General features: G+C 38.8%; 2 protein-coding genes across 2 annotated transcripts; one reads left to right on the forward strand and one right to left on the reverse strand.

Annotated features, from left to right (window-relative positions):
* The first annotated feature begins 2,947 nt into the window (after nt 1-2,947).
* atp8b4 (ATPase phospholipid transporting 8B4) lies at nt 2,948-20,148 on the forward strand. The gene is made up of 28 exons (XM_027272524.1): nt 2,948-3,289; nt 3,928-3,986; nt 7,557-7,615; nt 7,700-7,813; nt 7,905-8,003; nt 8,093-8,154; nt 8,256-8,328; nt 8,533-8,603; nt 8,837-8,916; nt 9,025-9,183; nt 9,310-9,398; nt 10,422-10,618; nt 10,735-10,943; nt 11,445-11,488; nt 12,271-12,436; nt 12,529-12,717; nt 12,898-13,013; nt 13,323-13,487; nt 13,573-13,684; nt 13,764-13,869; nt 14,023-14,164; nt 14,526-14,709; nt 16,048-16,271; nt 16,603-16,686; nt 17,151-17,396; nt 17,493-17,631; nt 17,713-17,843; nt 18,991-20,148. The coding sequence occupies exons 2-28, from the start codon at nt 3,956-3,958 to the stop codon at nt 19,312-19,314; spliced, it is 3,615 nt and encodes a 1,204-aa protein (XP_027128325.1). The 5' UTR covers nt 2,948-3,289; nt 3,928-3,955; the 3' UTR covers nt 19,315-20,148.
* A 989-nt stretch (nt 20,149-21,137) lies between these two features.
* galk2 (galactokinase 2) lies at nt 21,138-26,004 on the reverse strand. Its single transcript, XM_027273194.1, has 10 exons — nt 25,717-26,004; nt 25,551-25,639; nt 25,129-25,252; nt 24,949-25,042; nt 24,694-24,840; nt 24,208-24,306; nt 23,959-24,111; nt 23,081-23,291; nt 22,686-22,887; nt 21,138-21,668 (listed from the first exon to the last, which is right to left on the reverse strand). The coding sequence occupies exons 1-10, from the start codon at nt 25,764-25,766 to the stop codon at nt 21,461-21,463; spliced, it is 1,377 nt and encodes a 458-aa protein (XP_027128995.1). The 5' UTR covers nt 25,767-26,004; the 3' UTR covers nt 21,138-21,460.
* Nucleotides 26,005-27,174: the final 1,170 nt, after the last annotated feature.

Below are 27,174 nucleotides of genomic sequence, written 5' to 3' on the forward strand. Positions count from 1 at the left end.
ATGTGTTTATGACAGAAAGTGTCAGTCTACAAGGAAAAGTCTGTTGCTTTAATCATCTACTAACCACAGCTGCAGTTTATTTTGATGATTTGCCAGTTTCCTGTACATGCCCAGATAGATTTGTATCAGGAAACTGTGGCTTGTCATGTCAACATGTAAGAGCAGGTTTGAAATCCTTATGCCAGATAGTGCATATTACACCCATTCAATATAAGAAAACTTTTCACACTACAGTTAGAGCTTAAGAAAATGTTTTCATCATTATGACTTTGCTTAACTGTACTCAAGCTGGTTTTACTGGTTTTACTGGTTCACATATGTCTTAAGTCTAGTGTCCTGGCACTGGGTATGTTTGCACGTCCTCCACGTGTCCTCCAGCTTCCCCCCACAGTCCAAAGACATGCAGTTAACAGATTTATTGGTGACTCTAATTTGTCCATTGGCGTGAAGCTTCTTTGTCTCAATGTGTTAACCCTGTGTTACCCCCAAACCCCTCAATGTCAGCTGTGATTGGCTCCCCCTGCAACTCCCCCAAGGTTGAAGATGAGATGGAGAAAAATGACCACAAAATGTTGAATATTTCTGAAAGTTATAAAAAAAATGCTTCAAACATTCACACTAATTACCCCTGACATAATATTGGACGATGAGCCACTGTGTCATAAAGAATAAACATGTCCTTTGTAATGAGAACATCAGGTGGTTTTATATTCCCCACAGGCTCAGCCTCACCCTCTGAACACCTGTTTACATATTACACAACAAAGAAACGTCAGAAAATGTATATTCTACTTGCTATACTGTGGTCAAAGACAGTTTGCAGTGCTCATGAACTGAGAACTAGATGTGGGATCATTACAACAAAAAACATGAGCAGGGCTTCACTTAACTTCCCTGCCCACGTTGTTAACTGGTTTACCCTGTAGGTGTAATCTAATAGAGAAGTCTGGGCAACTATAAAAGCAGGGCAAGGAGCCCAGTGGCTGTTCAGTTTACAGCTTTTGGAAGTATTACCTCATATAAAGATGAGTGGAGTCTGGTTCATCCTGTTTTATTGAAGGACTACAAGCATGGCACTAGTGTGACGGCAGGACACAAACTGCCCAACCCTGTCTCCTAGAAATTTATATTTATATTATTCAAGGCTCCATGAAGGAAGACATGATATGGTTATAGGTAACTGTGAAGAAACAGTAGAGCTGAATATTTATAAGATCAGAGATCAATTCACACAATAATAAAAACAAACAATAACTAATTTCCTACCTACAGATTGTGTATCTCTCTAGTAAGACGCAAGTGAAATGGATCATTGTGACACTCACAAACATTGCCTCCCTCTTGTCTGTCTGAAATGTAATGAAACCACTATGCCTTGGGGTTGTGGCTGCAGATGACATCTTCTTATTAATGCTCACAGTGAATCAGCATATCTGTGTTGCAGTGGTAGCCTTTGGCATGGGCCCTGGACAACATGGGCTTGCAGATCTTGGTGGCAGTAGCAAATATTAAAATGACAATAGGTTTCCATGTAAAAAGCAGTTTAATGTGGGTCAGCTGAGAAGGGCAAACCTTTGACCTTTGTCCTTTTCCACATCTCAGATATGGAAATCACCAAGTGGCTGCCTGGGATCGGCCTACAAAGTTTTTATCTGCACACATGTACATTTCCAAAACAAACAGTGTTATTCTGGGCGTGAAAGCGTGAATGCAAGATGATTAGATTTGCAATAAAAACATTGTTTTCTAATATACTGGATTGCATCAGTGTGCGCTTAAGAATAAAGTATACATTCAGCTCATTTCCACCTGGTGCTACAGGAATTTCATCACAGCTTTAGACTTTGATCACCATGTGACAGTTTGTGAACATGGCGCATGTCTTTAATATTTTTAATTTTTTATTGCATACCAAGAATTTAGTAATATTTTGTCCACTCCTTTTATGTCAGTGAGGGTACAGTAAATGCTAGTTTAAGCTTGGTGTACCTAACAAACTGAGATAGATAGTAGATAAAAGCCTTTTATAGTTCCAGTGTGTAAGATTTATGAGGCTTAATTTATAGAATATGGCATAAATAGAATATAACATGCATGACTGTGTTTTCATCAGTGTTCATTTACCTATACTATTAATAATTTGAATAGTAATACAGGTAATATACAGTAAATACTAAATACTTCTTATATTAACTTGCTTCACTCCAGATGGCAGCTGCATCACAAACAGACCAACAGCAACAGTGTCAGTGTTGGCTGACAGAAATACTGACGACAAACAATATCAAAATATCTACAACTCGAGGCATTACCAGAATAAAACTTAATAAAAGAATAAATATTATGCAACAAACATTCACAACAGCACTTTTCTGCCTCATATCTAGCATCAATCGTAGAGTCGTAGAAAACTATGAAGAATCCATTAAAAATAATACAGCAGATCATAAAATACATTAAAATAAAACACTAACGCATTAAAGAACTAAATATTTATCAATGTTGTAACAGCCTTTACCAAACATACTGCTATCTAATAATTTGATAAATGAAGAGGCAGCATTAGACAGCTTTGAAGGAGACTTGAACTGATGGCGCACCTTTGCACTGTGTTTTGGGTCCTCAGAGGGGCGTTATAGCAACATTTTAACCCAATACAGTTTTACAGCACTTGAGCCAGGGCATGATTTATTTATTTATTACAATTATTTAAATCAGCATTCCAGGGCCATAATTTAGTATTTTTGGTTGGTTGTTTTTGTAAATTTAACCCATATTTCATCACTTTAGTGCACTTTAAATCCAATATTAAATGTTTCCACAGCTCATAAGTGTATGATTGTTTGGAGAGAGAGAGAAATAGAGAGACAGAGAGAGAGAGAGAGAGAGAGAGAGAGAGGTGATGTTCAACACGCACACCCACGCACACACACTCCCGCATCCCTCCGCATGAAAAGCTCCGGCAGCTTCAGCTCCATGTCGTCCCTTCTCAGTTTGCCTCTCACCCTTGCTTCATACATTTCTGTCGGAATACCGTGATTTTCTGTTTTCTTACCGTGACAGTGTCTTCTTCCTCTCCTCTTCGGCTGATCAGGATCAGGATCTGGATCTTTGCTGTTCATGTCCATGAGTCCATCCATGTCTGGTGATTTTCACACAGGGGGAGGATAAACAGCGTTTTACTGCGGGTAAATCTGCAGAATGTGGTGCTTGAAAATAAATGATCGACACTGAATGACAGGATACATGGAGACATCACAAGACTGCGCCTGTGACAAACTTGTGCAAGGTAAGAAAACACAATTTAGACACACATTAACTGTCTTTCTGTTGAATATTACAGAACTGTATACATCTTGTTTAGGGGTTGTATTGCTCACCTGGGATCTTTTGCTAAGGAGACAAAAAACACTGGGGATTAAAGTGTCTCAAGAGAAAATAAATGAGACACCTCTTGGTTTTGTGTGCGTTCAGATGTAACACTAAGGTAGATTCATGACACTGACTCAGTCCTCCTCATTCACACCCTGCACTGCTATACTAACCCTTTTTGTGAATACTTAGCTCCACATTTCTACTGTAAATGTTAGTGGTGGTTTGTTTGTGGAGGAGGAAGTATTCAGATCCTAGGTAACAATGTCAAATAGATTATTATTATTATTAGATTATTGATCCCTGAAGAGGAAGAGGAAATACTCTTATTACAAGTAAAATGCCTGTGTTTCATGTGTGAGTGGCATTTTATTGATTTGATTTTTTTTATCTTGTTTTACAGTTCAACATGCAGTATATTGTGTATGTACGATATACAAGTTTAGAAGAAGTCATGAAATTGAAATAATTAAGTAAAGTTAATTGTGTTAAAGGACATGACTTAAAAGTAAAAATACTTATATTTAGTTACATTCCGTTTATACATACGTTTAGGGAAACCTTCGGGAGGTCCCCGGAGAAGATGGCATTCTGGAGGAGAAATAGTCACGTTGGTAAGAATTTTTTCTACATCTAAAAGATGTAACAACAGGAAACAGTAGTTTAGTTTGTGGAGGGTAACTGGTGGCATATTTGAGGTGTGTATTTCACACTGTCATGATGTGGTGCACTGGTTTGGAGAGATAAAGTGTCACAGTAGCCTCTCTTGTCTCTCTGGACTTGTGTGTGTTTGTCATTTGTAGTATCCTGGGATCAGTTTCTGCTTCACACACAGACGGAGGTGACCTTGTGCTTTGCAGTGACAACTTATAGATATTTAGTTTTTTAAAGTTGATTCAGTGTTTTTGAATCAAGAACTGAACTGATCATTTGCTTGAAGTTTGCTGTATTCTTGGAATCTGGAGGAATTTGTAGTTATTCCCTGAAGCATTTGTGAATCATTTTACCATATAATTTCACTGTGCACTGCTCCAACTTGAAGAGTCTGCTGAGGAAAAGAAAGTTCCTCCTTAAGATAACTTGTGTTGAATTAGAAAAAGAATATTTTACACATTTACACATTTTCTAATTAAATGTTTAAATAGACCCAAGCCTTTGAACAACAAATGCCTTTCTTAATAATTAATTGTCATAGTAACCGATATCAGGACAGGGCCAGTCTGTTGTGTGAGAAGGTCTATCCTGTTGCAGCTCAGTGCATGTGTGTTATGCATAATTCAACAATGATTTAACCTCATTTGGAACGAATAGATTTCTTCAGACATTGCTCTGTGTTAAAAGTTTAGATGGCTTTTGATAAATGGTTTCATCATCTTGTAGGTGGGTTGGGTTTATCGGGAGCGAATATATTTCCTGTTGAAACAGTTTGAGATAAATGCCATGAGATAAATGCCAAAATTGCAGATGAGGTCTTCACTTATTGGGTAAGAAGGATCAGGTTCAGACACAGTCTGAGTCCACATGCCCAGACACTCTTATATCAAACCCACAAAATAGATTTACCAAAAAACAGGCTAGCATGACCTACCAGCACCTCTAAAGCTGACTAATCAGCCAGTGTGTCATATCTTGTTCCTTGAATCTTGTTGTCATGTGAGGTTGCCAGGCAGCCAGTGAAGAGAGGAACTTAAGCAATAGTCATATATAACCTCACGACTTCATTTTCATGAAGTATACCTGATATGCTGTTTTAATTAGTGAGCTTTGGTGGATTTCGCAGATTTCTGTTTCCCCTTGTTTCCGGTCTTTATGCTAAGCCACTGGTTCTCAAACTGTGGTACGTGAGCTCCCTTAAGTGGTACGTGAAGGAATCTCTGAAATATAAAGTTAAATAAATTGATATAGAAACATTCAATACAATCAATACTACATGATTTTGAATAAAATTCCTTAAACTATGAGATCCTGTAATATTTTGTTTAACTGTCATCCTGCTCCATAGTCATGTTCATGCAGGTTGATGATTAGTTATGAGTTAAAATGTGACGGGGAGATAGTAAGAGGAGGTAAAATGAATGAATGAAACAAAAACGCTGCAATCATGATCAAGTGCAGGTCAGGTGTACCCCTTTTCTGCTCAAGTAGCTCTGCAACAGTCAACAATAAAAATTCTTCCTATGAGGAATAAACGAAATGAACTGTAGCTGAAAAGGCCTTAACATCTTATACTGGTGGTAGAAACACTGTGCTTCTGGCTGTAGCTTCATATTTAATCTTCTCATCTAAGTCTCTGCAAGGAAGTGAATACGCCTTTTTTTTAAAATGTTGAACTAAATCATAAAAACAATCAGTTTGCTTCATGAGGAGTATGAGTCAGTCTGTAAAATAAAAGATGTGTAATGTTTTCTGTAGCTCCACAGGGAGCTTTTTAAACATTGAAAAAATGAGCGTGGGTTACAAACTGGAGCTGTGGAGAGAAATAAGCATAGGAGGCAGAGGGGACACTATCAAGTTGCATCATGAGAAATATAAGATCCAATGTTTCACCCATGAGTGTCACCTATAATACGACTAAAGTCATGATACCCTGGCCTCTGATGCTTCAAGTTTGTTTTATTTTTTTAATTCATCTCTGAAAGTGCAGTAGAAGATTGCTGGAGTATCCATTTACATTGTAAAGGATCAGTAAAACAGGTTGCAGACAAGGGTTGTTTAAAGGAAGGCTCTGCAACAGGTGCTAGGCAGTCAAAAGGGGTAACCAAAACCAAAAGGAAAAGTCTGGCAAGAAATAGGCCATACCAAGCTGGAACAAGAAGCCAAAAGGCTGGATGGACTGCGACAACTAAGCTGGGACAATAGATTGTCGGAAAACAGAAGGGGGTGTGTGTATACTGGGCAGCTGATGAGGGAATTGGGAGCAGTTGTGTAGGTGGGTGTGGATGTCGGGTGATGTGGGAACCTGCTGAGGGCGACTGCAGGACAAGAAGGAAATGACTGGTGCTGAAATAACAGGAGATATCAGCGACTGGCAGGTGGACAACAGAGCGAAAAAGGTTCATAACACATACTTTGTGTTTGGAACTGACACACGTCACCTCCATTTCTCAGCATGATTATCTGTATATACTGTAAGAAAGAGGTGGGGACTTATTTTCTATTCTAGCATGCCACATATGGGGGTCACACGGGGTCAAGCACATGTCCTGAGGTCACTGCAGAGACCGTGTTAAATGAAATATTGTAATGGAGACAATGACGTCTCTCTCTCTTTTTTTTTTCTTTTTTTTTATTATTATTTTTTTGGCCTTTTATGCCTTTATTGATAGTACAGCTGAAGATAGACAGGAAGCAGGGGGCAGAGAGAGGGGGAGTGACACGCAGTAAATGGCCGTCCGATGCGGGATTCAAACTGGGGCCAGCTGCAGCGAGGACTATAGCCTCCACACATGGGGCGGCCGCTTAACCCACTACGCTACCGACCACCCCATGACGTCTCTCTTTGAGATACAGAGCAGCTGTATGTTTATGTTTAGGAAAGCAGGAACCATTCTGATCATTACTATGGTAACCAAGATCAGATGATACAACCACCAGTAAAGGTAAACATAGATCCTTGTCTGTAGATGGACATAGAGTATAGTGACATTATCCTGAGGGCATATAGACGAGCAAGAGGGGATAAATTTGAGGTGGCATCATGTCATGACAAGTGTATTGTTAAAATTAGCCAAGTTTCAATAAACCTTTCAGAATAAGACGTCTCGGACTCCTGACTTTTAATAGGTTTTTAATAGATTTTAATAGGAAAGCTGCTATGTTTGGCGAGACGGTGCATTCTGCTTCAGTGGATTAGAAAAAAAAAACCTTCATCTGAATTGCAGTGTAATGAAGAAGTACATAAGGTTCCCCCAGTGGAAAGTCTCACTGCTATTTTAAAATTAGCTTTAGAATTGAACACTGTGGTTTAGACAAATCTTCTTCGTCTCAAGAACTGGTCCACCTGTGCTCCTCCAGAAATGTCTTCTCTCAGTTAATATGGGAGCAGATGGGGCAGTTTGTGGGTGATCCTGACACATCTTTGGTATTTTGAGCCAAAACTATAAGTATGTTGCATGTTAGCTAGATTGATTTATTTGCATGTAGTTTTATTAACTTTATAATAAACATGTGTTTTCTGTATATAGAGAAGGAACGCCATGTGAAAGCCAATGCACGGGACTACAATGACAAGTTCTCTTATGCTGTGAGTAGACCTCAAAATGACTTTGCTTTACTTACAAGTGTTGGCTGTATTATTTAATCAATTTCTTAATGTGTTGTTCTTCAGGACAATCACATTAAAACCTCAAAGTACAACGTCTTCACCTTCCTGCCCATCAATTTGTTTGAGCAGTTTCAGAGGGTGGCCAATGCTTACTTTGTAGTCCTGTTGATACTGCAGGTAAGAGAAATATCTGTTTTTATACATCACATTACATCTATGTTTGAAGTGGTTAAACTGAATGAGCTAACCTACTTTTCTTTTCACATAGATAATTCCAGAAATTTCCTCACTGTCCTGGTTCACAACCATCGTGCCTTTGGTGTTGGTGCTGGCAATCACGGCTGTAAAGGACGCCACAGATGATTATGTTGGTTCAATTTTTTTTTACAGTTCCTCCGAATGCTCTGCTTTTATGTCATGTGGTAAAATTGCCGCCTCTTTTTTTCTAAATTTCAGTTCCGACATAAGAGCGACCAGCAGGTCAACAACCGCCAGTCTCAGGTTCTCATCAGGGGAAGGTACTTCATCACTTTAGATGCTTTGTATACCTGCACAAATGATTATATACTCTATGTTCAAGGATATTTATGTGGTTTAATTCTAATTTTTAATTTCTAAGTTTGCAGAATGAGAAATGGATGAACGTTCGCGTGGGAGATATCATCAAACTAGAGAATAATCAGTTTGTTGCTGTGAGTAAATTATGTTGTAAATGGACTCTTTATTCATTTAGAGTGTATGGTCTTTTTATTTTGTTGCAGCTTTTCTTTAATTGCCTTTTATGTTCACATATAAGAGAGAAAAAAGTCAGAGTGCTCCCAGGGTGTTCAGTGGTGCAGAGATTGATTTATTGGCTTTTCTCACTACTGAGGGTTTCATATTGGTTTTACACACAGGCAGACATCCTCCTCCTCTGTAGTAGCGAGCCATACGGACTGTGCTATATTGAGACTGCAGATCTAGATGGGTAAGTGCTGCACTGGTTATGTAAAGTTGAACTGAAGAATTCTCAACTGTGATCATACACAGTGTGTCAAGAAGGAGACTATAGGATTATGATTTCCTTTATTTATTTTTCAGATTTAACTTTAGATGGTTGAGATTGAGATGTAGATTATGACCTTTCTTAAAAAACTGACTTACTGTTAAACTTTTATGTCATAGAAGAAAAGTTTATTTTTTACATTTCTGCCCAAACAGAGAAACGAACCTGAAAGTCCGTCAGGCTTTGACCATCACCTCAGATTTAGGAGATATTGCAAAACTGATGGACTTTGATGGTGAGATGATGTTTTCATTTTTACTGTTGTATGGATGCCTGTCTATGAGTTTTCTTTTGTTGTGATGTCTGATGTTGGTAAAACTGCATTTGTTCTTTTGTTCCCCAGGAGAAGTCATTTGTGAACCACCAAACAACAAGCTGGACAAATTTACAGGAACGTTATACTGGAGAGACAATAAGTACCCACTGGATAATGAAAAAATGCTTCTGCGGGGTTGTGTACTCAGAAACACCGAATGGTGTTTTGGATTGGTTATCTTTGCCGGTATGATTTTTATTATTTTGATTCTCGTAATCCATTAGCCTCCTCTGCACATCTTTCCTTTGTTTTCTCTGACCAGCTCATAAACCCTCTTGTTGTTGATGACTGTTCTTCATCCAACATCAACAGGGTTGCAAACTAAACTGATGCAGAACTGTGGAAAGACTTCATTTAAAAGAACAAGTATTGACAAACTGATGAACACTTTGGTTTTGTGGGTAAGTGATTTTTTCCATTTTATATGGGAATTAACATCACACACACTTAATCCTAATTTTAAAAAAAATTTTTTGGATTCCAGCAAATTGATTTATACATTTAAAACACTTTTATAAGGTAGTTCTTTAAAGGTTGTGAACACAGATGTTTATATTTATTCAGGTTAAAGCAACATTGATATTTTTGTGATCTAGCGCCCCAGTTTGCCAGTGTCGTAAATACTGTATTGACAGCTGTACATGTATGTCTGTTATGATTATATTACTTATGATCAAAAACTCACCCAGCACGGCGTCTGCCTTTTTTTTCACAAAGCTCTCACCAGTGACTTTTTTTTTAAAGATATTTTTTGGCCTTTTTTAGCTTTATTTTAGCTTGAAGAGTGACAGGAAATGTGGAGAGAGAGATGGGGAATGACATGCAGGAAAGAGCCACAGGTCAGATTTGAACCCTGGGCCGCAGGGGCAAGGACTGAGCTTTTGTACATGGAGCAGATGCTCTATCGACTGAGCTAAACGACACCCCCCCCAAGTGACTAAAAGTCAGCGTGAGATTTAACTAGTCTGTAGGTTTCTGTTCAGTCATTTTCCCTTTCTCTTCTTCCTCGGTCAACGTCCTCTTCGGTCTTTTCATCTTCATTATGTCCATAGACAATGCTAAGCCTGGTTACATTGCCTGCTTACCCAGCTACAGTTCTGGCACGACATCAACTCCCTTCCCTGAAAGCCATTTCTTCGCAGTGTTCCAACACCTGTGGTAAAAACACTTATGCAAGATCAGTGAAATAGTTGGTTGTGTGTGACTAACCCGATTGCACATCAGTGTACCATCAAAATTGAAATTGCAAAAACTAACATAGTGTGAGTGACATGTCAGTAAAGAGCACGCAGGGCTGAGAAAAAGACATAAGAAGTGAAAACACCATGGATGTGTAGTTTAAATAAGAGATGCTGAATGACAAAGTTCATTTTTTTAATAAAAAGAATCGATTCAAAGTTAACATAAAATGATCTATATTTCAGATCTTTGCCTTCCTCATTTGTATGGGAGTTATTCTGGCCATTGGAAACACGATCTGGGAGAGCCAGATTGGCAGAAACTTCCAGGTATTTTTGCCATGGAACGAGTTTCAGAGAAGTGCTGTTTTCTCCGGCTTCCTCACATTCTGGTCCTACATCATCATCTTGAACACGGTGGTACCCATCTCACTTTATGTAAGGTAAAGACAAAGTTTATGCTTCTTAGCAATAATGGGGCTATGAGTGTTTCACTCTCAAAGTAATTCCTTTAACTTTGTGTTAAAACAATTCAATTCATGGTTAAACCTTCCTTCAGTGTGGAGGTCCTGCGGCTCGGTCACAGTTACTTCATTAACTGGGACCGGAAGATGTACTACAGTCAGACGGACACAGCGGCAGAAGCTCGCACCACCACCCTGAACGAGGAGCTGGGCCAGGTGGAGTTCATCTTCTCTGACAAGACGGGCACCCTCACCCAGAACATCATGGTCTTCAGCAAGTGCTCCATTAATGGAAAGACGTTTGGTATGGAGCTTTTTGTATTACTACTAAATCATTACTAAGATACCAACTAACTAAGAAATAACAATAAAAAAGACAAAAACAAAAAAAACATTTCTGTGTTTCATCAGTTTTAATGGACTATGTTTTATATTCTCTGATCAAATGCAGTTTACCCATCATGCCATGAAATTCTATAATTATACCTCTGTGAGAAACACTTAATTACCATAATTATGTTTGCTGTAAAAGAAAAAGGTCAGATTTAATGTATTAGATTTCAGGCTTCATTTGCAAAAATAGATTTTTCTCTTTATATTTATTTATTTAAACCATTTTTTTAATGCATAGTCAAGTGGATCATACTGGAGTTGGTTTAATCATTAAGAAATTAATGTTACCTGTTTTCACAAATTACCATCAACAGTTTCACTCTAAAAAGGATAGAATATAAGAATATAGAAGTAATAACCTGTCATGTTTGACAAGACATTTAAGTCATTTATTTATCTTTCTTCCTCTCAGGTGACATCTATAATGAATATGACCAGAAGGTGGAAATTACAGAAGTAAGTAAAGCTGAACAAACACATATTCTTAAAGCACTGAGCAACACTGAGTAGGAACTGGTAACATCTCATGTTATTATATTACTTAAGAGCAGAAATGAGTCAAGTTAACAGCCAAACATCAAGCAAGTCTAACAACACAAGCCCAGCTCGGCGTCTGTCTTTCAGCTTTTGCCAACGACTGAAAGTCAGTCCTAGATTTACTCTTGTCTTATGCTCATCGCTTTCTCCTCTGTCAAGATCCTCTTTACCTCTGCCATTATAATCACAGAGACTGCTGAGCCCAGTTACACTGCCTGCTTTTGGCTTCTGGCACAACACTTGCTCCCTGTTTGTCTTCCTCTTTCTAGTGGTCCAAAACTTATGTGGTACAAACATTAATACGTACCAGGTGCTCTGAGCTCACAGGCTGTGCAGCCTAGCTAACAAACTGAGCTAACACTAGCTAACAGCAGCTACAGTTTGAAGCAGTTTAGTTTACTGTCCAACAGGAAACTCTGTAAATCACAGAGAGTTGAAGTAGAGCAGCCAGAGGACATCAGAGGGAAAACCAGAAAGCATTTTCAAATCAAATCAAATATGACCCGGTTTCACCAAAGTAAAGTGGTGATTGTACCTGGAGCACAAAGTTACATAGTGCAGAAACAGGCATACGTGACACTATTCACCTGATTACAAGTCAGTGTAGCTTCAAAATGATTTAAATGTGTCATTTTATGGTAGAAAATGTTGCTTTAAATCTCTAACTGTAATGACTATGTTGATGGTCCATGTCTCTTCAGAAAACAGCCTGTGTGGACTTTTCCTTCAACCCCCTGTGTGACAGAAGGTTTAAGTTTTACGATAGCAATCTGGTTGAAGCCATCAAACTGGAAGATCTTGCAGTGCAGGAGTTTTTCAGACTGCTGGCTTTGTGCCACACCGTGATGCCAGAGGAGAAGAGCGAAGGTAAATGGTGCACACGATCCAGCAGTTGCCCCGGGGAATAACAGAATTAACTCAACATATGAATTCTGATTTATGTTTCTGTTAACATGAAGGAAATTTGGTGTACCAGGCACAGTCACCTGACGAGGGAGCCCTGGTCACCGCAGCACGAAACTTTGGGTTTGTCTTCCGGGCCCGAACTCCTGAGACCATCACACTGTGTGAGATGGGACGAGCTGTCACCTACCAGCTGCTGGCCATACTGGACTTCAACAACGTGCGCAAGAGAATGAGTGTCATTGGTTAGGTCTTCACTTATCAGAGCAATACAAGTAGTCAATGTTTAAATGATTACTACATGAATCAAAATCGACAGCAATCATCTGTTAATACCTCTGACAATTAGTAACAAATCTAAGTATAGCAAGTATTTTACAATAGGATAAAAAAAAATAATGTTGCATTTTCCTGCTCTTTTATAGTGAGAAACCCAGAGGGCCAGATTAAACTCTACTCAAAAGGAGCTGACACAATCATATTTGACCGTCTGGATCCGTCCAACGAAGACCTCATGTACACTACCTCAGAACATCTCAATGTAAGTGTTATACGACTCCGTGGCTACATTTTTAAACTATGCGTCTGTATTTATAGTCTTACAAAAATCAATAAACCAGACAAAGTTACCCAAAATGTCAACGTCGTTACATAATACTGATGACTCCTGCAGCAGTTGGAGCTGTGTGGATCAGCTGTTGCAGGTGATGTGTTTGTTGTTTTGTCAAAATGTCAGATATATCTGGTTTCAGATTGTATTGTTGCCTCTACTGTTGCACACAATCCAACCAGTTCAGTGAATTATCCACTTTTGGCTGTAGTTGTTATAGGTGCATCGATTTCTGTGCAGGAATTTGCCGGAGAAGGGCTTCGAACATTAGCTCTGGCCTACAAAGATCTCGACGAAGATGATTTTGACGTTTGGATGAAGAAGCTTCTGTTTGCTTCCACCGTAATTGAGAACCGCGAGGAACAGCTGGCTGTTCTCTACGAGGAGATCGAGCAGGGTTTGAAGGTAACATTAACATCTGTTTGTTTACATCCTTGAAGCGCTCAAACTCATTTTAGTATCCTCAGACTGACTCCTGTCCTGCTTGAAGCTTCTAGGAGCCACAGCAATCGAGGACAAACTTCAGGAAGGCGTCCCAGAAACTATTGCCTGTCTAAGTCTGGCTGACATCAAGATCTGGGTCCTCACAGGAGACAAACTAGGTAGCAACAATTACCCAAATGATCTTTTTGACCAGAAAAAAAATTATATTTGAGCTGTAAACTGTGTAAAACATTTCAGAGACAGCGATGAACATCGGCTACTCCTGCAACATGCTGCGAGATGACATGAATGAGGTGTTTGTTATCTCCAGCCACACAGTACAGGAGGTGCAGCAACAACTCAGGTGACTCACTATATATTTTACGTTCACCTCCATTCATACAACAGCTGCAACTGAAAATGTTGGTATATAAAATTATTATAAAAGTGTAAAAACTCAGAGAATTTTATAAACATACTGGAAATGTTGTATGTTTTTTGGCTTTTCTCTCTGCAGGAGCGCTAAAGAGCACATTCTCGGCCTGAGTCGAGTTAGCAGTACTGGAGATGTTGAGAAGACAAATATGTTTGCGGTTGACTCTGTGTTTGAAGAAACCATTATTGCAGAGTATGCCTTAGTCATCAATGGACACAGTTTGGTAAGACACTCAATGGTTCCTCTGTTTTTATTTTGGTACTGGTGCCTGCAGGTTTTACTTTGTTAAAAGGGTGTGTTGCTGACTCTGGCGTCTCTGTACCTGCTGGCTGCTGACTGTGCTGAGTTTGTAATGAGCAGAGAGCTGCTGTGCTGCTGAGGGCCCTCGGCTCTATTACAGGTTTTCATTAACATCCATTTCCTCACTGAGAAGCTGCTCCCTGGCTGTGCCTTGAGCCGTGTGCGTGATGCACAACAGCTCGGTGGAAATGTTACATCGAGTGGTGTTATCTTTGCGGGGGGTTGACGTTATAGGATGGTAATGATGAGGTTTAATAGGTGATATGTATACGTTTTCCCTGTAGGCTCACGCTCTGGAGCCACAGCTGGAGCATGTCTTGCTCGACCTGGCTTGTTTGTGTAAAACAGTCATCTGCTGTCGCGTCACTCCGCTGCAAAAAGCCCAGGTGGTGGAGCTGGTGAAGAGGCACAAGGGGGCCGTTACCCTCGCTATTGGAGACGGAGCCAATGACGTCAGCATGATCAAGAGTGAGTATTAGGATCGATCACTCTTACTCATGGACCCCAAGGGTATGACAAGATGAAACAATGCGTTCAGGAACAGCAGCATGAAGCATGCTTCTCATGTATTGACTGACTCAAAGGGCCATTGGCAAAAAGGGATCAGAAGTGATATCAGAAACAAAGCTCACACATGGTGAGAGTCTCCCTAAGAGGTTGCAGCTTTCATAGTGACTGGGAGCACTGGGCCCAGGTGTTCCCAGTCAGCCAAATTGGACAGCCCTACCTACTAACTACTAATTACAACAACCTGCAAGAGAGGAGCAAACAAGGCACGCTTGAACAGGCCAGAGTCACAGAGCTTAGCATATGATTTTCATAAAAAACATGGTGATTGAACAACATTCGCAACAACCGACCAAATGGCTGGCCACGCTAAGAAACAGTACAGTGCTAACACATGCTTTAATGTAAAAGTTATTATTCAAACTATTATCATATTTTATACTAAAACTATACTCACTGCATGATAAGATACATCAGTGGTCAGTAAACATTTAAAGCTCCATCCTGTGTAATAGTAAAATCAGCTTTGGCTTAATCCTTGGAGTTGAAGATGTCCCTGCAGTCATTTAAATAAAGGTGCAGACAAAAAAATACTATTTGAGTTTGCTGTCTGTAAACTGTGAAGTCAGCATTACTCTGTAAATCCAATCCATTGTTTGAATAGAGGGAGATCATCATGAAATCATATTAAATATTGGAAATAAAGGAAGAAATGCTAGATAGCTGTATATTAAAAAAAACGGCTGCAGCTACCACTTCTACTAGCTTCTACAGTGTCTGTGTTGTTTCTTCAACTTTCCGGGTTTTAAACTTCAAATTTGTGACAGGAGAGGCACAAACTGAAGCAGTGTAACAGTGAGTTGAGCTGAAGCTGCTCTGCGTTGTCAGACTCGGCTATTATGTATTCTTCTGTGGAAACTTTGATTTCATACTGTCACACAGTAGAAAGCAGATGCTAATATTCTGTTGAAGTCAGCAGCGTTCTGTCTGTTTTTCATTATTTCACAAGGCTCCATCATATTCATGTGGGGACTTCTGCTGAATTTGTGCAAGCAAGAAGACAAGTTACTTATGCGAAAGCCCATTCAGCAGTTTTTTGATCACATAAATTTTTCAGTTTCTCATCTGATCAGAATACAAAAATACCTGTTTAACTTGTATTTAAAGACCCATTTACCAGTGTTGATATTATGATCACAGGATGTGCCTTTAATATGGTAAATATTTCAATATTGTTTCAGTGATAGTTGAGATTTAAGTGTCAAAGAGCAGTGATCCAAATCTGTGTTTCTCCTTCAGCTGCTCACATTGGTGTCGGCATCAGTGGTCAGGAGGGCATGCAGGCTGTTCTGGCATCAGATTACTCCTTTGCTCAGTTTCGGTACCTGCAGCGGCTTTTGCTGGTGCATGGACGCTGGTCCTACTTCCGCATGTGTAATTTCCTGTGCTACTTCTTCTACAAGAACTTTGCCTTCACGCTGGTACACTTCTGGTATGGTTTCTTCTGTGGTTTCTCAGCTCAGGTAAGAATAATGTGTCATGAAGGCGGTATGATTATTATTTTTTTTAGTTACTCCTTTTTATGTAAGTCAATGTTCCCATTTCAAAGAAAAATTGCCTGGACAAAATAATCGGCAAAAAGCTCTTCTGATAGTCTGTTAGTCAGAATTTTAGTAGGGTTAGTTTGACTGAAATACCTTTTGTATATAATAAACTGATTCTTTTTGCAGAGCTTCATCTACTGTTTTGTCATCATGCTGTTTATTATTAATTAACCACGCACACCTGACAGTATCTTGTGAAAAGCCTGGATTTAAGAGCGCAAACCTTTCCACCATTCTCCTCTTCCCACAGACTGTGTATGACCAGTGGTTCATTACCCTCTTCAACATAGTCTACACGTCTTTACCAGTTCTTGCGATGGGACTTTTTGATCAGGTAATACTGTTAAATATGCGATTATTATGCATTAAGCAATGACTTTTACAGATAATATCAAATTACCTTACACTTACTTTTTAAAGAAACTCCAGCAGTCTCCAATGGCAACCTCCTGAGCCATCTTATATTTTCCTTTTTGTTTTTCTTTCGAAGATACTGTCAAGTCATGCAGGTGAATATCTCATTACTGTAGAGCTCGTTTACTTTGTTATGATTAATAAACTTCCCAAAGGTACTGAAATATCTAACAGTAGGTACTTCAGTAAATTTAATTTATGTATGATTAGACCTCCTAACCCGATCAACCCATATCAATATACGATATTGTATATTGTTCATCCGTCCGTCTGCCATACAACTAACATCGAGCGCTTCCCTCTGTACTTCACCCTATCCCTGTCATTATATATAATAATATTTAACATGTCACATATCACTTATAATATCTCTGTTTCTTAAAGGATGTCAATGATCAGAACAGCCTTCGCTACCCGTGCCTGTACAAACCCGGCCAGCAAAACCTGCTGTTCAACAAGCGTCAGTTTTTCCTGTGCACGCTGCAGGGGATAGGCACATCGTTCCTGCTCTTCTTTATTCCCTATGGAGCCTTCTCTGTCATGGTGAAAGAAGACGGCTCCCACTTTTCTGACCAACAAACGTTTGCCGTCACCATAGCAACATCCTTGGTCATTGTCGTAAGTGTTCAGGTGAGACTATAAACGGAACAAAACAGGCAAAAATAGCCCTGATGATTTGAAGGATTATGTTATACTCACATTTATGATGCATGTATCTGTTCCTAGATTGGACTTGACAAACACTATTGGACAGCTGTCAATCACCTCTTCATATGGGGCAGCCTGACAGTGTATTTTGCCATATTATTTGCAATGCAAAGTAATGGCATATTTGGCATCTTTCCGAGTAATTTCCCATTTATAGGTAAGTTTGGCTCAGTTGTGAAAAAATAACACTGATGCATGGAAATTGAGTATGAATGAATTCAGATTTGTGTGTCCTCAGGCACGGCACGTAACTGTCTATCAGAGAAGAGTGTGTGGCTGGTCATTCTGCTCACCACTGTGGTGTGTGTGGTGCCTGGCTTAGTGGTCAGCTTCCTGAGAGCAGACCTCTTCCCAACTCTGACAGATAAGGTACAATAACTTTGACGCATATACAGTGTTTGTGTTTGTGAACACTTCATTAATGTTTCTACCACAGCTGAATTTCAGTGGTGGAAAGTAACTAAGTACATTTACTCAAATACATTTAGGAAGTATTTTCATTGTACTTTTTACTTCACTACACGTTTGACAGCTGCAGTATTGTAATAAGTTACTTTTACAACATTAACAGACTAACATTTACAAAAACAAATTTCTAAAAACACTACACCTTGTCATGTAAAAGTTATTTATTTATTAGCCGTTATTTATTCAGGAATGTTCTATTTTAAAAGATTAAAAATCTTTTTCAAGGGAATCCTGGCCAAGACAGGCAGCAGCACAAACTAAGAACAAGTAAATTAAAACAAATAAATACAAAACAGACATATAACATACCAAAAAAACAGGTGCAGTACAAGCCATGAATCAAACAATATCAGTTTAAGCAACAACACCAGAGCAAAAATGCTCCCCTCTCTCTTCCACAATTGGTACAGGCATCATATAATAGTCCCTTGTTGATCACACCTCTGAGAAATATAAATACACAGATAGGGGAGCATTGCCTTGTATGTGAAAATACACCAGTGTGTGTGCTAAACCAGACCATCCTACCCAAACGCAAAGCTCACAGTGGTGAGTTGAGGATTTACAGTTTGTTGCTAAATAGTAGTTTGATCAAAGACAGCTTTCCCCTCCAAACTTCTCGGATGGTTTAATTGAAATAAGTTTTAGAGACCAAAAGGGGTTTAGTTATTCAATATTTCACAAAAAAAGCAAAGATAGAAAGTCAAAATAATGAATACACATCTTTTCTAGTGGAACTTCTTATAACACCTCAAAGTTATATTGTGACCTCTGGGTCAATGAAATACTATTTACACTTTGTTGCATCAGTATTAACAATCTAATAATGTCATATATAATATATCAGTCAGAAGGGCTATGCAGAACAAGCATCTTCACTATTGATTCTTTAAGTAAATTCCTGATAATACATCTGTACTTTTACTTAAGTAGGATTTTAAATGCAAAACATTCACTTGTAATGGAGTATTCTTACCTTGTGTTATTGGTACTTTTATTGAAGTAAATTATCCAACTACTTCTTTGTCCCACTGCTGTATTTTGGCAGGTTCGTCATCTACAACAGTTGAGAAAGAGGGAAGGACCTCAAGAGCAGAACCTGAGGCGAGTACGCAGGACAAGCTCCCGTCGCTCTGCCTATGCCTTCTCCCACCAACAGGGCTTCGGAGAGCTGATTACCTCAGGCAAAAACATGAGGATGAACACAGTGCCTTCTGTTTCATCTCCTGGACGAACACCACACAGCTCCACCTGGATAGAAAATGTGTTGAAGAGAAAAAACGAAGTCTCTTGTGCCAATGATGAAAGCACAGGAGGACCAGAAAACAGTGACATAGCAAAACAGACTCCAAAGCAACAGCACACAGACTGACTAACAGATACACACCTACCATAAGCATGGATCACATAGACAAAGCACAAGGAGTGTCCTTCATTTGGGTGAATTTATGCTCAAATCCAACAAAACGCAGACGTACCTCAGTTTTTTTTATTCGTGTGACTCGTGGACTTTTGAATGTTAAAGGCCCAACAAGACATGATTATCTAGAGGTTTTTAATCTTTATTGTGCAAGATATTTATTTATTGTGCAAACTCAGCAACAGCAGGTATATTTTAATATAATATTATGCATGAGTTGCTAAAGTTAAAGGAATATTTGTCGTCCTGCGTCAACTGATCTACTTCGATCTTTGAATCTTAAAGTGGCTGGTGCATTGATTCCATATTATTTTGCTGATTAATAAAGACAGGTTGGGACATTTCACTACCTTAACAGGAACCTTTAGCTGTCACAAGAAACCTACAAATATATAAGTGACATAAGCAAAAATAAAGGGAGGCCGAGCACCAGTACAAAAAGCAGTAACGACTTCCATCTGTAAAGCCTATGCACTGAAACTCTCCTCATCCATGCTGAATGCGATGATAAGCACAACTTAATTATTGAATTACACACAATGCCGTTGAACAAACCAGAAACCTCAAATCATTCTAAGTTCCCCCTGCGCTGTGCCTTGTATGGTTCCTGTCAGCGATAATCCATCTTTTCTGTCTGATATTCTTCTTTGGCTTGAGTTTAGTGAAACTTAAACGCATGGCTTCAATTTCGGATATCCTCAACTTTTAAAATACTGACATATCCCTCACTTTAAAGTCTGTGTAAAGAAGATTTCTTTCAAAATACATTAAACATGTTGGAAAATAGTTGGTGAAAACATGTGAAAAGACTTTGAACAATATATTACTGAAATGTGGAGTTAGAGGTTAAAACAGTTTTTCACCAATTTTCAGTCCAGGATTTTTTGGGCGGTCCGCAAAGGGTGGCTCGATGACACACTGAGGCCACCCTGAGCATACCCCTGCACTCCTAGCATAGAGAAAGAGATTAATTCATCTCGCTCAGAGTGTTTAAAAGCTAGTCATGTCATTTTCTGAACTAATCTGACACGTTTCAGTCATTTCAAAATTGTTGCTTCTGCACAATCAGTGGACACGCCCCCACAGTCCTGAAGCTGAGCTGCTCATTTTTACCCGATACGGACACCTAATTTCATAAACTTGTTGATATTTTTAATCGTTCAAATTTTGCTGGGTGGTTAATAACACTTTCATCTTTGGACAAACTCAAAACACATATTTATTCTGACTTTACACAGACTTTAAACATTGTGCAGTTGCAGTGTTTGATTAATCATTACCAAACACTGCTTCCCCATAATAAACAGAATTGAAATAGCTTTGAAAACCTCAAGTATTTAAACCAACAATAATTATATTCTCTCTTTATCTATCAAATGTTTGTGACCAGAAAGAGTGAAAGGGAAAAACTGTCTGAGCTGGCTGGCTGAACAGATTCAAATGCAGAATGCTGCAGATACATTCAGTACAGTAGCATGTGCCTTAGTCCTGATCGATGATTTCCCTGCGCCTCACACACCTTTAACTCACTGTAACAGCTGAGAGAAGTCATGTCTGAGTGAGGCTGTTGCAATGATGAGTACTTCATACGCACATGGAAAATATTTAGCGCATTTCATTCTCCTTGATTTTTTTTTTGCCCTTGTTAACCACATTATGTTCACGTATGTTTAAAGTGGATGGATTTTATACAGCAACACAAATTAAAGATGATTGTTTTTATTTAATTTGTCCTTTGCCCTTTTCTTTTCTTGGGTGAAAAGTGAGACAGTGAATTTGCTACAAAATCAGTTTATTACAAACCTCCCAACATTCATGAATTTATAAAACAGTTTCAAAACAAAAAGCATATTCCCTTTGTAAGACATGATTCCCCACTGTTAATGAATTTTTGGCCCTTATTTTTCAGAATCATCTGTAAAGAGGTTAAATTAAAACAGCAAAGTAATGTTTACATTTTGTAATATCTTGTCATTGACTTCAGCATGTAAGTGATGTAAATTTATGTCCCCGTAAAAGTGCATTTGAAATCAGATGAGACCTGTATATCTGTATATCCCCTGTATATACGATATAAACACATAGACATCTATATGTTTTACTCCTCAAGAATAATTGCAGCTCCTCCACCCGGCTTTGACACAAACAAACTCTGTTTTTCCATCGCCGCTCTGCGTGGATCAGGGAGGTAGTACGACTCCCTCACTGCTTGTAAGAAAGACTCCACCTTCTCATCGGGAACCATGGAGACAGCACAGCCACCCCAACCTGCTCCTGTCAGCCGGGAACCCACAGCCCCCGACTTCCTGTAACCAAGAGAAAGGACATTACAACAGTACAACATTCAATACTTTTAATCATGTTATAATATATATATTAAGGATGAATGATGGAGGAGAGAACATGGAAGAGATAAAGTACACAGGGACATATTTATAACTGACCAACCAGCACAAACTATACAAAGCCTCAGAGGTCGACTCACTAACTTCCAATGAATCAGTAACTTCAGCACTAATGTATAGTTAAAGGCAATCAGTTTGCTTGGTCAATTCAGGGACAATCATGACCAAAACCAAAATATTAGACCCATTACATTTTTGACCTGATATTGGTGCGAGCATGGCTAGTCCAGTAAGCCCCAACATGTGGCAATAGCTGTATCTTTATTCTGTGCTAAGGGAACTTTTTCACAGCAGCCATTCTGACATGAACTAGTGGGGTCAACACAGGTGTTTCCAATGATACCAATTAAAGTTCAGTTCCATTTATTGCAGTTTCCAGTGAGCCAACGTGCATCGCAGCAGCACCCTGACTCTGATTGACCTGAATGGAATGGGACCTTAATTAGTATCATTGCCAACACCCGTGTTTACCCTACATGTCTATTCTAGGCTGCTTTTTATTTTTGAATATGTTTATGCTGGAAAAATGTCAAAATACTCGGTCAGTTTCCGTACTAATACAAATTATTGTTTAGTATGCTGCTGATTCACAATATTCTCCCGTGATGCAGTGCACAAAGGAAAATTCAGAGGTAAGAATTTGAATGTTGTGAATAGATTTGGCTGTTTCTTTGTCAAGTTTAATCGCTATTGACACACTAAAGTTACAGTTTGGTTAGTATTCTATCCTTTCCTGTCAGCATACAATGGCTTAGTATGTTTTCTTGTATACAGATAGTAAAATACTGTACACTCTGAAGCTGAGTATGTAGTCTGTATAGTATAGTATGTGATTTACCATAAGTTGGTTGTTATACCTTTCTGTCTCTAGTCTAAATCTGTTACAGCAGTGAGTGAAAAGACTCTGTCTGTACTCACAGACAAATGTCCACCAGATGATCCAGTTCAAGACAGCTACACTCATACAGGTCTCTGCAGCTCGCATGGCTCTGGTTCATCAGGTCTCCCAGCTGCCGTATGGAGTCGGCAGGGGCAGAGTCGCACACGCTCTTAAAGCGCAGCACGCGTGCAGCTTCGCCGTACACATGTTTGGCTCGTTGGTGCAGCTTGAAATGCGTCTCTGAGAGAGACAGAAGATGCAGATGTGCTGTTTGTCATTCATCTGGGCAAATACTACAGGTAAAGTTCATACATGAGATTTGAGCAGCTTCAAACTACTACAACCTACTGATCGACAAATCGTTTCTTCATTAGAAATAATTCAGTTCTGAGATATTAAAGATACGCAGACATGGCTGTGTAATGTGGCTCACCCTGCTGAGTGTTGGCACTCAGCAGCTCTGTGGAAAACTGCTCAGCGCTGATGTTCAGCGCCTTGCAGATCTTCTCTCGGCTGTATGGCTCAGGATGCAACACTTCATCCACCAGAGCGAGCATCTCCTCCAGGGAGGCCTTCAGCTCCGTCTGAACCTGGACCAGCTTCATCAACTTGCTTGAGTCCAGACCCCGTGCCTGAGCCAGCATCTGAATTCACAACACAGACATTTAAAAAAAAATCAATTTTGATGAAGTAGTTCAGTTTTTACTCACACACACAGACACACACAAGCTATTTTATGTACAGCTGTGTGTTCTGTGGCGAAGGTATGTAGTAAAGCAACCTACATCCTATTTTAACTGTTTTTAAAGTTAAATATCTTGAAGTTAGTGGATCTTGTAGAGTATAACAGAGCTCAAATAATGCATAAAGCAAAAATACAATGTACAAAAATGTTTTGTGAAAAAGAGGTTGGTCACAATTTAAGAGGTTTGACCTTTTTTATTGTATACATCTTTTTCCTTTTTGCTTTTACATGTTTAAAATAAAATTTTCAGTCAATCAATGTAAATGATAAATGATTTAATCCTCTCTCCATTTTAATATTATTGTGTATTTCCACAATCTCACTGAAGATCAAGATCATAATCTCACCCCATACTGGTGCTGATCATGGTGCCTGACGATGATTTAACATTTCTGCATAGTATATATAGTATGTATAGTATATGCAATGTGTGTAGTGTAATGAACAACCAGTACCAATAATGATGTTCTGCAACAAACAAATCAACATAAAGATTTATCCTAAAAATGTATTTAATTAGTCATCATCTGCACCCCAGAGGACCCACTGCGACAGGATCATCGTACCTTTGTGGCGATTCGACACTCCACCACACGGATGTTGAAGTGAGAAGAAGCAGCTTTGTTCATCTCCACACAGCAGTTGGAAATCACAAACACGGCACCATCTGGGAGTTTCACATCGGTGGCACGAAGAGGCTGGAACTCTATCAGCTTTGCCTGCAGACAAAAAAAATAAAAATGGTTTCGATCAACAAATTACCCTGATCTAGCTGGACTTGTTGGACTTAATGTACAGCGAGGAAAGCTACATACCGTTCCTCTCTCTGCCAGGAATGAGATGGACTGGTCCATGCCCCCTCCCTCTGTGCCAATGTAGCGCTCACATTTGGCACATATCTCAGCCAGCTCCACCTGGAGGAAGAGATTTTTTTTCTTTCTTATACACCAGCATGTCTTAATATAGCACTATTACATTACTTAATTATTTTTCCTGTATGGATTATATTTACTGTTACATGTAGATATCGAGGTGCATGATACAAATCTACTTGAATGCCCTCATACAGGCATGTTACCCTGTACGACACCTGTACGCTCATGGCAATCCAAACTTTTCTCGTCTGTTGTTCATCGTTGGTGGAACACACTACCAGTTCCTACCAGATCAGGGGCGTCTCTCTCTACCTTCAAAGAGAGTACCTCCTCTCCTAGCACTACCAAAACTGGAGACGATAAATCAATCCCCTCTAGAACTAGGGGAACTTTTAAATGAAATGCTTTAGTCGTAAAGTGTTTTACCTTGGAGAGGGACTTCTGATTTGCCTCCATTGTTACCAGACCAGCACAACAAACTAAGGCACTCGAACTGGACAGGCCAGAGCTCGGAGGAATGGTTCCATCTACAACACAGGACATCCCTGCTAACTGAGCGATCCCAAACTTCTCCTGTAAAAAAAAAAAAAAAAAGATTCATTTCATTAAATACAGTATTGCACACTAAATCATACCCCTTGTTGTGAATGATGAATATGTAGAGCAAATTACATATCTTACCTGAATACCTTTAACGCCACAGAGGAAATAATAATGCCACTTTGGATTCTCTCTGTCTATGGCGATGTCCTCTGAACACGACACAGTGAAATCCCTGCAAAGTGACATCAGATTGATACTGTACGTGCATTTCGAGCTGTGTAGCGTAAAAACTCAGCACTTGATCATGGGCGTTCTCACTTGTATTGAGGATTTGTGTTGGCCAATGTGATTGTCCCCAAGTTGTTCACTGAGACAGCTGCGAGGATGTTTGGTTCAATAGCCATCGGGAGGACAGAATAGCCACAGTAATCTATGTGCTCTCCTGTTAATTAATAAGACAAATGATGTAAGTGACCTGGGTTCAGTAGTGTCAACGTGTGTGGACTAAAGCTGCAAACAGCATCTTTAAACTGTACAGACATGATGGAGGACCCTTTTATTAGCAGCAGGCGTTCATTAATACAATTAATACAAACATTTTAAAGCATTGTTCTTTACAGAGGAACTTTTGTAACATTTTTATTCATAATCTAATTGTGTTCTTGGGCAACATCAGCTCAATATACTTTAACTTACAGTCCACTAAGTCAGTTAAATCCTACTGCATAAAATGAAATTACCTATCAGGTTTACCCTTCCAGGTGCATATGCATAGAAGAGAGGAGACTGTCCATGCTTTGTCTCAAATGTGTTTTTCAAGTTTTGCAGCCTGTAACGAAAAAACACACGCAGACAGTATAAGACACATTTCTCATCTGACAGTCTGCACATTTCACTGCTACTCACCTCTCATTGGCACTAATCGGAGTCTTTAACTTGGGTGGGTTTGTGGCCATTTCTCCGCTTTTAACACAACGATGAATGCACTGCTTGTAGTCACGCAGGAGAGCTCAGAGCTTTTTTTCCCCTGAATATCCTGACCACGATCAGGTGACTGTCACAAGCAGATCTCTGAATCCCGGATCCTGAACTGAGATCAGTTCTAAAAACACGAGTTCAGCTCAGTTTAGTATATAAGTTCCTCTTTGTGAGGAGAGAGCTGACTCTGGAACAGTTCGAGGCTGCAGCGGCTGAAGCACGGAAGTGTCTGCAGGACAGCGGGCGTGGTCAAAGAAACGCTACGTGACGTCCAACGTGTTTTTTTTTGTTTTTTTTTACAGTTGATCATTCATCAGAAATTTCACCTCCATAAATCTAAATGGACTCCTAACTTGCAAATACTGTTCATCGAAGATTTAAGGGACAACAAAAGCAAATATTTGCAATGTTTAAGGTGCATTTGGTTTCATAAAAACTTGAACTATTTACTTACTTACTTACTTACTTACTTACTTACATATTTATTAAGTATTTATTTCTGATATGACATGAATAAGAATGTTAAAAGAAATTTAGAAAAATACAACAAAATGTAGGCTGCATATATATATTTGTATATATACATACATATATACTGTGAACTTTATTTAATTACTTACTTACATATCTATTTTTGATATGACATGAATAGAATGTTTTATATATCATATACTATATATATAGATATATATATATATAATATATATATATATATATATATATATATAATATATATATATATATATATATATATATATTATTAATTTAATTAAATAAATATATATATATCTGAAAGTGGCTTTGGATAAAAGCGTCAGCTGATGACTAAATGAATAAATGTAAATGTATATGTGTATATGTATGTACGTGTGTGGGTGTGTGTGTGTGTGTGTGTGTGTGTGTGTGTGTGTGTGTGGTGTATATATATATAATAGATAGATAGATAGATAGATAGATAGATAGATAGATAGATAGCGATAGATAGATAGATAGATAGATAGATAATGTTTATTGTTCATGTTTAATATTTTTATTTACATAAACTTGTTAAAAATAATAATTTATAATTTAATATATTTTACATTTACATTTAAAGATTTAAGACTATAAATTAAATAAAGTATACCTGCAGGATAATGGTGCAGTCGTACTTCACTGCAGCACACTGCTGCTGCTGCTGCCATGTCACTATTTTGCCACAAGATGGGAACATAATACTAAATTTAAAACTAAAATGACCCAGATCTTGTTATTGTTAGACAGGACAGGTGTACAACAGTACAGATCACTTAGGCCTACTTTTAGAAGACACCAAAGCAATCTAATATATATCTGTCTGATAGTATGCACATACTACTGCACAGGCACATGAAGGTTTAGAGTGAA

Source organism: Larimichthys crocea, chromosome XXI (assembly GCF_000972845.2).
Source record: "Larimichthys crocea isolate SSNF chromosome XXI, L_crocea_2.0, whole genome shotgun sequence".
Taxonomy (NCBI): domain Eukaryota; kingdom Metazoa; phylum Chordata; class Actinopteri; family Sciaenidae; genus Larimichthys; species Larimichthys crocea.